The sequence below is a fragment of the Musca autumnalis genome, unplaced genomic scaffold (assembly GCF_047663935.1).
Source record: "Musca autumnalis isolate F117 unplaced genomic scaffold, ASM4766393v1 scaffold_3, whole genome shotgun sequence".
NCBI lineage: Eukaryota > Metazoa > Arthropoda > Insecta > Diptera > Muscidae > Musca > Musca autumnalis.
The window spans coordinates 149,651,028-149,664,438 of record NW_027411866.1 but is presented as its reverse complement, the minus strand read 5'-3'; the positions used below and the strand labels follow the sequence as shown (position 1 = coordinate 149,664,438).

The 13,411-nt window shown below is 35.4% G+C and overlaps 1 protein-coding gene across 1 annotated transcript; it reads right to left on the bottom strand.

Annotated features, from left to right (window-relative positions):
* Positions 1 to 213: 213 nt before the first annotated feature.
* Positions 214 to 1,459, bottom strand: LOC141396396 (trypsin-3-like). The gene is made up of 4 exons (XM_073971834.1): positions 1,093 to 1,459; positions 749 to 1,022; positions 497 to 668; positions 214 to 429 (listed from the first exon to the last, which is right to left on the bottom strand). Exons 1-4 carry the CDS (start codon positions 1,419 to 1,421, stop codon positions 248 to 250), a joined length of 957 nt encoding a protein of 318 aa, XP_073827935.1. The 5' UTR covers positions 1,422 to 1,459; the 3' UTR covers positions 214 to 247.
* Positions 1,460 to 13,411: the final 11,952 nt, after the last annotated feature.

Sequence of the window (13,411 nt, the reverse complement as noted above, 5' to 3'; positions counted from 1 at the left end):
TAATGTTTGTTGTTGGCCAGTCCATACTTCGTGACATTATAATAGACAGATAGACGAAAGGCAGTGTCTCTGACGTACGATCCATCCGATTATCGATCATCGGCTTTGATCACGCAATTCAAAATAGAGGTCCCGACAAACTAATCTATGCTGATATTCACTACATTATGCGATAGAGGCTTTGCATATATAAATACATATTATTTAAAACTATTTTCGAATCTGTAGAGGTATATTTATATTGATCCTAAAATTGCATCAACAATTTGATTACTACAACGAAAAGTAAACATGTTAACACATTAAAGTATGTTAATCGCCTGCCATGATTTGCCCTTATCCAGTCTAAATAAGCAAAAACATCACTGTAAATGCTGGGAACGCCACGAGCACAACCATATCCATAGGACACGATGCCAGTAACGGCATCTGAAAAAACAAAACATTTTCAAATAATTACCATTCCGAATTTTAACAATTCGAGGACAAATCCCACCATCACATATCAATGGACCACCAGAATCACCTTGACATGAATCCCTTTCCTGAATTTCCTCATAGCCAGCACAAATTGTATTTTCTTCAGTATGGACAAAATGCTTTTCACAAGAAGATTTCTCATAGATCACTACGTCTACATATAACAATTCATTAGGTGAAGGACCGCTCTGCAACCATGAAAGAAAGAAAATTAATTTTATAATTATTCAAAATTCTTCTTAATTGCAAAGATTTGTTTAGTAGTCACCTCATACATGCTTCCCCAACCAACAATTGTACATCTTGAGCGGAGAATTGGTTTAGTTTTTGGTAGTGGTATTTTATCCGCCCACACACCATCCAATCTAATTTCATTTCGCAATTTAAGCATTGCAATATCGTTGTGATGGTGCCCTAGTTCATATTGTGGATGTTTGACAAACTTAAGGACCACTAGGACCTGAGTTTGAGGATTTCGATTTAAACGTTTTGGTGTTTTAGCCACAACCTTTAGGTCTGACGGTTTTACATATTTGCCACCTCTAAAAAGAACATAAATACTTAAATAAATATGAATGTAAGTTTAGAGAGGAGATTTGATGTTGTTCTTACTCTACCAAACAATGAGCAGCAGTTAGAATAAGTTTGGGGTTTAAAATCGAGCCACCGCAAAGGTGATTAGCGCCAAAGAACATATCAAGCGAATCCAAAAATATGTTTCTCGTCCTTATCGATACCACAAATTTGGCCAATGTATGTTTATCGGGCCTATAACCACCTGTTATACGATGATAGGAATCATCGCTGTTATTCGTTTGAGGTGTAAGGGGAGGTACTCCAGCTTCAGCGTATTGTGCAATATTTGAAGTATATTTAGCATTCGAGATTTTCACCCAGATTAATAAATAAATACACAAAATAATTTTTAAACTGATTGACATTTTAAAAATGTTGAATTGAAACAATAGCTCTGTTCCATTAACTTTTTAAGACCAAAACCTAAAACTTTGCGTTCAAAAACCAAATTGAAATACATGTATTTTGTTTTTTAAACGAACACGCTAAGTTGTAGTTTTTGGCCTAATAGCAAAATTCTCTCTTGTAAATTGTGTTGCTTGCGCCAGAATTCTATTCGTAAAATCGCTAATAGTAAAATTTAAATAATAAAAATTAAATAAAAAATAATTTAAAAACATAAGTTTCAGTGTTTAACACTACAAAATAATTTGTCGCTTAGCCTCAATAAATATATTCTTTCCATGATGGAATCTCTCAAATAAAACGCTTGGCGTTTAATTTTGCCACCATTTATAATTTAAATGCAAGCGTTTTATTTGAGAGATTCCATAATGAGAAAGAATATATTTATTGAGGCTAACCGACAAATTTTTTTCTAGTTTAAAATATTTATATAAATATAATTCAAAATACTGAAACTTAGTTACAGTCAATTCGGCCTAAAAATTAAGATAAAATCCTCATAATACTTGAAATCGGGTGGTACCGCTATACGGGGGCTATACCAAAAGCTGGACCTATGTTCAAAATTTTTTAGTGGGAAAATGTCTGTATCATTGGAAATCCCAAATGCCAAATTACAGCTAATTCGGGCAAAAATTAAGATAAAATCCTCAAAGTACCTGAAATCGGGTGGTACCGCTATATGGGGGCTGTAGAAAAAAATGGGCCCATATACATGTATTGTCATCCAAATCAGAAAAGTGTGCAAAGTTTCAGTTCTATTGGTCAACTGCAACTGTGTGGAAAATGAGTTACCAGATTTGAAAAGCACGTTAAATAAAACACAGTAAAAACACTGTAAAAATGGACCAATATTGGGTTTGATTTTATATTCATGTAATGTCATCCAAATCTGAAAAGTGTACAAAGTTTTAGTTCGATTGGTCAACTGCAACTCTGTCAAAAATGAGTTACCAAATTCGAAATTCAAGTTAAATAAAACACCGTTAAAACACTGTAAAATGAACCAATCTTTTTTATACCCTCCACCATAGTATGGAGGGTATATTAAGTTTGTCATTCCGTTTGTAACACATCGAACTAATCATTTGCGACCCTATAAAGTATATATATTCTTGATCAGGATAAAATTCTAAGACGATCTAGCCATGTCCGTCTGTTGTAATCACTCTAGCGTCCGCAATAATTGAGATAGAGTGCTGAAATTTTGCACTTGAGGGTCTTTTTTCCATAGGCAGGTCAAGTTCGAAAATGGGCTATATCGGTCCACACTTTGGTATAGCCCCCATATAACGGTACCTCCGGATTTGAGGTATTTTGACGTTCTTCGCCACATTTGCAGACCGAATTAGCTATAATTTGGCACTTAGGGTTCCTAGCGATCAACAAACTTATAGTCCCCATATAACGGTACTTCCCGATTTTCGGTATTTTGAGAATTTTAGCCACAATTTTTAACTGAACTATCTACAATTTGACATTTGAGGTTCTCAGTGGTCGTGAAATATCTCCACGAAACATCGTCAACATAGGTCCATGTTTTGGTTCAGCCCCCATATATCGGTACCTCCCGATTTTCGGTATTTTGAGAATTTTAGCTACAATTTTTAACCGAACTAGCTGTAACTTGCCATTTGAGGTTCTCAGTTGTCATGAAATATCTCCACCAAACATCGTCTACATAGGTCCATGTTTTGGTATAGCCCCCATATAACGGTACCTCCCGATTTTCGGTATTTTGAGAATTATAGCTACAATTTGTAACCGAACTATCTGCAATTTGACATTTGAGGTTCCCAGTGGTCATGAAACATCTCCACCAAACATCGTCAACATAGGTCCATGTTTTGGTATGGCCCCCTTTTAAACGTACCTCCCGATTTTCGGTATTTTGAGCATTTTAGTTACAATTTTTAACCGAACTAGCTGTAATTTGCCATTTGAGGTTCTCAGTGGTCATGAAATATCTCCACCGAACATCGTCAACATAGGTCCATGTTTTGGTATAGCCCCCATATAACGGTACCTCCCGATTTTCGGTATTTTGAGAATTTTAGCTGCAATTTTTAACCGAACTAGCTGTAATGATCGGTATTTTGAGAATTTTAGCTACAATTTTGTCTATTCAAAAATAATCGTCAATATAGGTCCATGTTTTGGTATATCCCCCCATATAACTGTACCTCCAGATTTTCGGGAATTTTCAGCGGTCACGAAATTTCTTCACTAAAATTTGTCAACATGGGTCCATTTTTGAGGGTCTACATTGTTTTGATGAAACTACCCTCAATTTGACTCTTGAAGTTCCCTGCAGCTATAAAACTTTTCCGCCAACAAATTTAAAGATAGGTTGACTCTTTGATATAGCCCCGTAGGTGGTACCTTTCACCTATCTGAACACATTTTTTAGATTAGATTAGATAACACTGTGCAACAATATGGAGGTGAAAGTCTGGGGCACGGAAAATTCCTCTTGGGGAAGAAAGGCCTTGGTGAGTATATTATGAACCCCGAAGGACAGATCCGCCGTGAGTTGAACTTCCGCGTTATGGCGTGATGAAATTTTTGTTAGAGACCCTGTGGGCCATCAGGAATTAGCGTTATATCTTTGTTCACTGTTGCTTAAGTGCTCTACAAAAACAACAAACAAAGATATAATGCTAATTCATGATGGCTTACAGGGTCTCTTGCAAAAACTTCATCACGCCATAACGCGGAAGTTCGACTCACGGCGATCTGTCCTTCGGGGTTTTTAATATACACACACCAACGGCTTTCATCTCCAAAAGGAATTATCTCTGCCCCAACATTTGTGTTCACAGTGTAATTTAAGCAATAGTGGGAGGGAGTAGGAGTCTATCCATTGTCGAAAAGTTGTTCCACCTAAAATTGTAAAAGGACCCTAATTATTCCATTTTAATTAAGACTATTTTATGGTGGAGGGTATAAAAAGTTCGGCCCGGCCGAACTTAACGACTTTTTACTTGTTTAATTTCATATTCATGTATTGTCATCCAAATCTGAAAAGTGTGCAAAGTTATAGTCCGATTGGTCAACTGCAACTGTGTCAAAATCGAGTTACTAGATTTGAAATGCCAAATGGACCAATATTAGTTTTGATTCCATATTCATGTATTTTCATCCAAATCTGAAAATTGTGCAAAGTTTCAGTTCGATTGGTCAACTGAAAATGTGTTAAAAATGAGTTACCAGATTTGAACTAAACGGACACCAAAGCAAGTTAAATAAAACACTGTAAAAATCGTTTAATTCAGCCGGCCGAACATTTTATATCCTCCATCATAATATGGGCTAAACTAAAATGGAATAATTAGTTTCCTTTCTGTTAGAAATTTCTATGGAAAAGTTTTTCGGCAACAAATACCCCAAATGCCTAAATTAGGTCAAACAAGTAAAAATGTATCAATCGGCTTTGCCACAGAGATAAGGTCTGGGTACATAAGCAGCTTCGCCAGCTTGCCTTGATTTCACGCTTCATTGTAAAAATAAAATAATAAATGCCTATGTACATAAGCTGCCTTGCCTGGTTGCCCTGCTTGCTTCTGATAAAAGAATAAAAAAGAAAAGGGCAACCCAGTTCGAAATCTGGTCGACCTCCTTTATTCTTTTATTATACCCTACACCACTATGTGGGGGGGGGGGTATTATAAGTTGGTTTTGCCCAAAAAGTTTGTAACGCACCGAAATAATGGTCGTAGACCCATACTTATATATACCAAAATGAATGTCTCGACGAGCTGAGTCGATCTGGCCATCTGTGTCCGTCCGTCCGTCTGTCCATCTAAACCTTGTAATCACGCTACAGGTCGCAATTTTGATCGGATCGTCACGAAATTTTGGGGGTTAATGGGGGTCTCACAGGTGAAGAAGCCTATTGATTTTGGTGATGGTCGGATAATATTCAGGGGTCGGAATGGGCAAAAAACTTATGTGGATAAAAAGACAACGTGTTTTTTCAAAGCGAATATCTCGGCTTCTATATGGGGTATATCAAAAGCAAGACCTGACAATAAAAGTAGAAAATATCACCTGTCTAATGATGTAAAGTAAGTTCTCGTAGGTGATCAAACAACGGAGATATTACAATAGTCGCAAATAAAACCCAAATTTTCATTCTTGCGATTTTAATTATAATGACGAATATCACAGCTTTCGTTGGGGACTTTCCAAAAGCAAAGCCTGACTATGAAAGAAGAAGATCCCGTCTTTACAATGATGCAACCAAGTCGACTTAGGTGACCAACTAACGGTGATATCGCAATAGTCGGTAATACATCCCATTTTTCCATTTTGTTGGAAATCACGCTACAGGTCGCAATTTTGATCGGATCGTCACGAAATTTTGGGTGTTGATGGGGGTCCCGGAGGGGAAGAAGCCTATTGATTTTGGTGATGGTCGGATAATAACTAGGGGTCGGAATGAGCAAAAAAGTTATTTGGAGAAAAAGTCTACATTTTATTCCAAAGCAAATATCTCAGCGTCTATAAGGGGTATATAAAAAGCAAAACTTGGCAATTAAAGCAGAGAATATCGCCTTTGAAACGATGTAACGTAGGTTGTCGTAGGCGGTCGTAGGCGGTCACACAACGAAGATATCGCAATAGTCGCTAATAGAACACAACTTTTCATATTTGCGGTTTCACACCTTTGGTTGGGGACCTTTTAAAAGCAAAGCCTGACTAAGAAAGTAGAAAATCCCATCTTTAAAATTATGCAAATTAGGTTGGCGTAGGTGGTCAAATAATAGAGATATCGCAATAGTCGGTAATGCACCCCTTTTTTCCACTTTTTCTGCAATCACACTACAGGTCGGAATTTTGATCGGATCATCACGAAATTTTCTCATAGAGAGAGAGCCTATTGATTAATTATTTTGGTTCAGTTCGCCTTAAGTCATTTGGTGAAAAAAGCCAGATAGGTGAAAACTTTCGTAAAAGAAATGTTTTCGAGTGAAAAGAGTATGCACAGGGGTAGTGGTGTAAGGTATCACATAGTCGGACCAGTACCGACTATAACCTTTTCTCACTTGTTTTTATTATGTCAAAAATGAAGCAGGAAAGCAAGGCAACCAGGCAAAACAGCTTATGTACCCAGCCTTTAAAGAAGGCTGAGCAAATGTCGAACTGGATTGCCCTTACCTTTTTTATTTTTTTATCAGAAGCAAGATGGGCAAACAGGTGAGGCAGCATGTGTACCTAGGCCTATACACGCTTAGCCTATGTGAATTGAAACTTTCATCTACGGACAGATCAAATATATTTATGGTATTTTCAGAATTTTGTGGTCCTTTCTTGACATTTCAACTTGCCGATAAAAATGTGGATTAGGATTGGATTTCAAAAGTGTTGCGGAGGAGGTACTTAAAGGAATGGACCGAAATAGACCATTATGGAAGTGGATCATAATTTGAGAGTCATATATTTTCGATATATACCGCGCCCTCTAGTCATTTCAGTGTGTCATCGTATAACGTTTGGAACAGTATGCCAGGAAACATGACCTTGTCCACGTAAAACATAATATCGCTGTAAACACGACCACAAACAACAGCATCGGTATACATTTCCAAATTATCTTCGACAAGACTCTAAACTGCACTTAGACACAAATGTTTAACTTTTTTGGGGGAGGTACCCTAAGGAGAGGACCGATATGTGCCACTTTAGAAATTAAATCATATTTGGACAAAATCCAAAGTTTGGATCAAATTGGTTGCCCCGTTAAGAATTATCGGGCATACCATTTTAGTGACATTTTTAAATATTTGGGGAAAATTTGTGGACCGGTATTGTCCATCTTCGAACTGAAACTAAGTTTGGAAGAATATGACGAAGGCCAAATTTTAAACCAAATCGGTTGATCAGTTGGAGAGAGTTCGTGCTCTCCAGTCACTACATATAGGGTTTTTACAAAGTTGCTTCAACAGAAATCAAAGAGATTCGAGAGCAGGTCTTAAAATGAACTTATCCGAAATTTTGTGTGGGAGGTACCCGAAGGAATGGACAAATATTGTCCGTATTCGAACCTGATCTTTATCTGGCAGACATATTAGGATGTGTAAAGCATGGACCAAATCGGTTACTCCTTTCAAGAGTTATAATTCGCACAATTTTTCCGAATATTTTTGAACTTTTTGGGGGAGGTACCTCAAGGAATGGCCGTTATGGTTTATCTTCGAACTTAAACTAAGTTCCAAACACTACATACAATGTCATATGATTTTTTTCACTTTCAGGCTATTTTCTCAAGAAGTATGTACTTCCCCCTGATGAAACTTGTACAGTCGTATGAGGGTCAGTGAAACAAGTTGTTACAACAAAAATCAAAGCTATTCGAGAGAAGGTCCTAAACAGAACTTTTCCTAAATTTTGTGTGGGAGGTACCCAAAGGAGTGGACCGATTGACATATTGAAAACTCGCCTAACTCTGGTAGAAGTTGTACGATACGCAAAGTATGGACCAAATCGGTTACTCCCTTCAATATTTATCATGCGCCCAAATTTTCCGAACATTTTCGAACTTTTGTGGGGGAGGTACCTGAAGGAGTGGACCGATATACCCATCGTCGAACTTAAACTAAGATTGGACAAAATTTTACGAAAGCCAAATTTTGGACCGAATCGGCAGATCCGTTCGAGAGTTATCGTGCAAGTTAACGATCACCATGATCACCCCACTTTATTTTTCACAATCATAACATAATCAGAGCATGTAACATAAAACGGGCCGACGCCCAATTAATTCAAATTCGACACTCTGAACTTCTCAGCATTTTGGCGATAAGAAGAAATTCCAAGAATTAAAATTTGATCGCGGCATAGAACAATGAAATATTGAATTACTTCCCTGTTCTATTTGCGATGATGAGTAATCTCTTTGTTGAAGCATAATCAATAGAAACATACACAGTCTTACATAAGTATACGTACGCCCTATAAATCTCGGGTTTTAGAAAAAGTAATGATATTTATGAAATTCCAAGTACACAGGTTTATTTCGTCTCACTAATAGACAATATTTAATACAACAAAAGTATATTCCATAATATAAATAACGGTAAATTTTACAAAAACCAAAAAATGATACTTACAAAAGTATACATACGCCCCAAGGAAATATGAGTATTATCGCACAATTTATGGAATTAGCAGCAAAATTTATACATTTTATTGTTTTGGCGAATGTGTCTGGGTGTTCGACATATATTTTAGAAAAAAAAAAATAATTTTTGGTTGTTAAGTGCCGTTATTTAATGCCAAACTTCTTGTATAGCTCGTTAAAGCGGACCCTTGCCGATTTCTTTCCGTTTTAGGTATTTGAGTATACAAAAGCTACAATATTAGTGTCAGATTATAGATTTTGAGATCCTAGAAAGCTTTTTAGTTAACCTTGTGCATAACACACCTTCCTGGTTGTCGATAAATTCACATTTTTCCTAGGATATCTCAGGAAGTTAATAGCTTCGTCGGAATTCTTGGCTCAAATTACATACAGAAGACCTTGAATTGTGTTTTAATATGGCGTTATATAATCCTTGGACACCAATTGAATCAGAAATGTACAATTATCCGATACTTTCCGACCCTATATTGACGGTAATGGTTATAATACGAAAACTACGTTGTTCACAGTGTAAATTTCATGCTTTTTGGTAGTGATTATATTTTGATGCTTTGGGAGCAGGTTTTTAACAGAATATTTCACATTTCTGATTCAATTGGTGTCCAATGATTATATAACACCATATTAAAACGCAATTCAAGGTCTTCTGTATGTAATTTGAGCCAAGAATTCCGACGAAGCTATTAACTTCCTGAGATATCCTAGGAAAAATGTGAATTTATCGACAAACAGGAAGGTGTGTTATGCACAAGGTTAACTAAAAAGCTTTCTAGGATCTCAAAATCTATAATCTGACACTAATATTGTAGCTTTAGTACACTCAAATACCTAAAACGGAAAGAAATCGGCATGGGTCCGCTTTAACGAGCTATACAAGAAGTTTGGCATTAAATAACGGCACTTAACAACCAAAAATTATTTTTTTTTCTAAAATATATCTCGGACACCCAGACACATTCGCCAAAACAATAAAATGTATAAATTTTGCTGCTAATTCCATAATTTGTGCGATAATACTCATATTTCCTTGGGGCGTATGTATACTTTTGTAAGTATCATTTTTTGGTTTTTGTAAAATTTACCGTTATTTATATTATGGAATATACTTTTGTTGTATTAAATATTGTTTATTAGTGAGACGAAATAAACATGTGTACTTGGAATTTCATAAATATCATTACTTTTTCTAAAACCCGAGATTTATAGGGCGTACGTATACTTATGTAAGACTGTGTATTAAATACTAGAACAATTGAAATTATGCTTTAGTTATCATACGGTAGCGGATTAACCAACAACATCTCTTTTCGGTCCTTAATCAGAAATCGCGGTCCGAACCTCGATATATAAAACAGAATTGTAATATTAGGGAAAGTGAAATATTATTTAAATAAAATAATTAAAATAAAAAACACAAGAAAAAAATATAAAAAATAAAAATATTTTTTTTAATCAAATCCCGGTTTACAACATTAATTGGCGCCCAACTAGCAAGGCCGCATATATTTTTTCTGAAATAAAAAAGGACGAAATAACTTAAAAAAGGACATCCGTGAACGTTGATACTCGAAAGGAAAAAGTGAACTAAATTTTTTTAACAAGTGAAACAAACAGTGCGGAAAGTGGAAAAAAAACTAAGCCTAAAAAAGGGATACCGTGCCATTATAAGGTCTCCAAAAATATAGTGATAAATTGAAAGGATACCGTGCCATTATAAGGTCTCCTAAAATATATTAATAAATTAAAAGGATACCGAGCCATCACAAATATACCAGGTCTCCTTGAAAAGATAAGGATACCACGCCAAAAAATTATAAATAAAATATACTAGGTCTCCTTGCAAAATAAGGATACCACGCCAAAAAAATTATAAATAAAATATACTAGGTCTCCTTGCAAAATAAGGATACCACGCCAAAAAATTATAAATAAAATATACTAGGTCTCCTTGCAAAATAAAGATACCACGCCAAGCAACATTAAAAGTGTATGTGAACAGTTTATGAATGGAAGCCAGATTTAGGAGAAATAACCTAAATACATCTGATTTATCGATAACTTCCATAGAACTATTAACTTGTGAAACATATGATAAAGTTTACCTATCCGAAGACGGATACGAAAGTGACAATAGCTTTATAAAAACGAATAAATTGAAAAGAAAATACGAAAAAACTAATAATCCACTGAACCGTTCCGCGCAACCAAAAATAAGAAAAACCACCGCTTAACCGACAAATATCCGTTCGTAACAAAAAAAGAAACTTAATCAAACAAAATCAATCAACAAAAAAGAAAAATACAATACAAGCCCTAAAGCCACATAACTCTCAGAAACCCCTAAGAAGACTACCTGTAAAGAAGAAACCAAAGAAGGAGCTCAAGCCAAAAGAAGGAAGCCAGCATCCAAGAGCCAGTATTTCCCGAAGCAGTTAAGGTAAAATAAGATATATAGATTTATATATAAACTATTATTATATTAGTATTGACAAATTAGTATTGACAAAATGCCAGGACCATCCGAAGTACCAATTTTATTGAATGTATCGGACATTCAAAAACTTATAGGGGATCAGACTAAACAATTAGTGGACCAAATTAAACTATTAAATAAAAGATTTGAGACATTCACTGGGGAAACTAAATATCAAGATTATAAAGACGAGGAAGTAGATGACACAATTGAAGACCGATCGGACTCGTCACTAGCAAATGCGTTACCCGAGTTACGTAGTCAGGAAGGATACGTTTCATGGAGGCAAGCTGCCCATAACGTAATGAAATTACATAAGAAAGGTAGTAGGCCGTACATTTACTCGTTGAATAAAATCAGAATGAAATGTGTGGGGGAAGCCGACACAGTTCTTAATAGTCACAATACACCACTAAACTTCGACGCTATAATAGCCAGATTAGACTGTGCATTCGCGGACAAACGTCCTAGACACATCCTTGAGACAGAATTAAACATGTTAAGACAGGGAGATTTGACTACAATGGAGTACTATAATAAGGTTAATGAAAAATTAACACTTTTGATTAACAAGACAATTATGACTTATGGTAATGACCATGCGATGACCAAGGAATCAAATGAATTCCACAGACAGACAGCGCTTAAGGTATTCATATCAGGACTTAACGCACCCTATAACAATATTGTAGCATCAATGCAACCCATGGATTTACCAAATGCTCTTGCTAAAGCACAAGAGATTGAATCCAATTACCAAAGAGCTCAAATAGCATACAATTACGAAAAACATGTTAAAAATAATATAAATCCTAATAAACAGAAGCATAGAAACGATAATAGAATGCGCTACCCAGTAGCTCAACAACCAAAACCACAACCCAAACCTGAACCTATGGATGTGGATACAAGCATTCAGTATCGTTATAATACTAATTATAATAACAATTATAATAACGATCGACAATTTAGGCAACCTATATACCGACATAATAATTATCAACCTCCAAACAATTATATGCGAAATAATCACAATAACCATCAAGCGAATAAAAGACCACATAATGGGTCAAATCAAGCGATTATGCAACCGCAAGCTAAAGCTCATAGAGCAAACCACTTAATCGAAAGTGATATCGAAACAGGAGTCGAAAAGATCAATAACATTCAAGAAAGCCATTTTTTAGGGTAAACGATGGTCTGCCCTATATTATAAAGACAGACCAGGCTACAGGAAAAAAATATACTATATTAATTGACACAGCAGCAACAAGTTGCTACATAAGAACGGGAATTTATGAAAACAAAAATACGTTACCTATATTCAAAAAAGTAAAAACAATCAGCGGTACTAAACTAATAAAATACTATCACGACATTACTCTACTAGGGGTAAAAACTAGATTCTACGAAATAGATTCGCTGGAAGCTGATCTTTTAGTAGGATATAATTTCTTAAAGAATATTAAAGCAGAAATTGATATAGAAGAAAAAGAACTGCGATATGATAAAGGTATTGAAAAAATTGTAACGTCCAAAAAAGAAATAAAAGAAAATATCGAAGATACTAAAAAGCATAAAATTGAGTTAAACAACAAAAACGAAATAAATAAGGAAAATGAAAATAAACTAAATAAAACGGAACTATGGCTCCATAACTGTACCATAACACATAATATAGAGGAAAGACTAAGCGAAGAAATTAGAAATGAAATTAAAACGTTGCATTCAAAGATAGATATGAAAATACCATTCCGGACAGACGTCAAAGCCGAAATAAGGACTAGAACTGATAACCCAATATGGAGTAGACAGTATCCATACCCATTCTCAGCAGCGAGCTTCGTGAATAAAGAAATAAATAGAATGCTAGACGAGGGAATAATAAGGCCAAGCAAAAGTCCTTACAACTCACCAATATGGATAGTACCAAAGAAAGGGCTAAACGAAGACGGAACACCAAAGCAAAGAATGGTAATTGACTATAAGAAATTAAATGAAGTAACAATTTCAGACAGATATCCAATTCCCGAGACGGAAATAATTTTATCAAATTTGGGACAATCGAAATATTTTAGCACGATAGATTTGGAATCGGGATTTCATCAGATCCTCATGAAACCTAAAGACATAGAAAAAACCGCCTTTTCAGTAAATAACGGCAAATATGAATACGTAAGAATGCCATTCGGTTTAAAGAACGCACCAAGCATTTTCCAAAGAGCAATGGATAATATATTGCGAGAATATATAGGAAAATTTTGCCACGTTTACATAGATGATATAATTGTATTCTCTAAAAATCTTAGTGAGCATACAAAACATCTAAGAAC

Excerpts from the sequence above, each read along its gene's own strand:
- LOC141396396 (XM_073971834.1), bottom strand. The coding sequence starts at position 1,421 with ATGTCAATCAGTTTAAAAATTATTTTGTGTATTTATTTATTAATCTGG. Across the intron at positions 669-748 it reads GTTGGGGAAGCATGTATGAG|AGCGGTCCTTCACCTAATGA; the intron begins GTGACTACTAAA and ends TCATGGTTGCAG. Across the intron at positions 430-496 it reads TGGTCCATTGATATGTGATG|ATGCCGTTACTGGCATCGTG; the intron begins GTGGGATTTGTC and ends TTGTTTTTTCAG.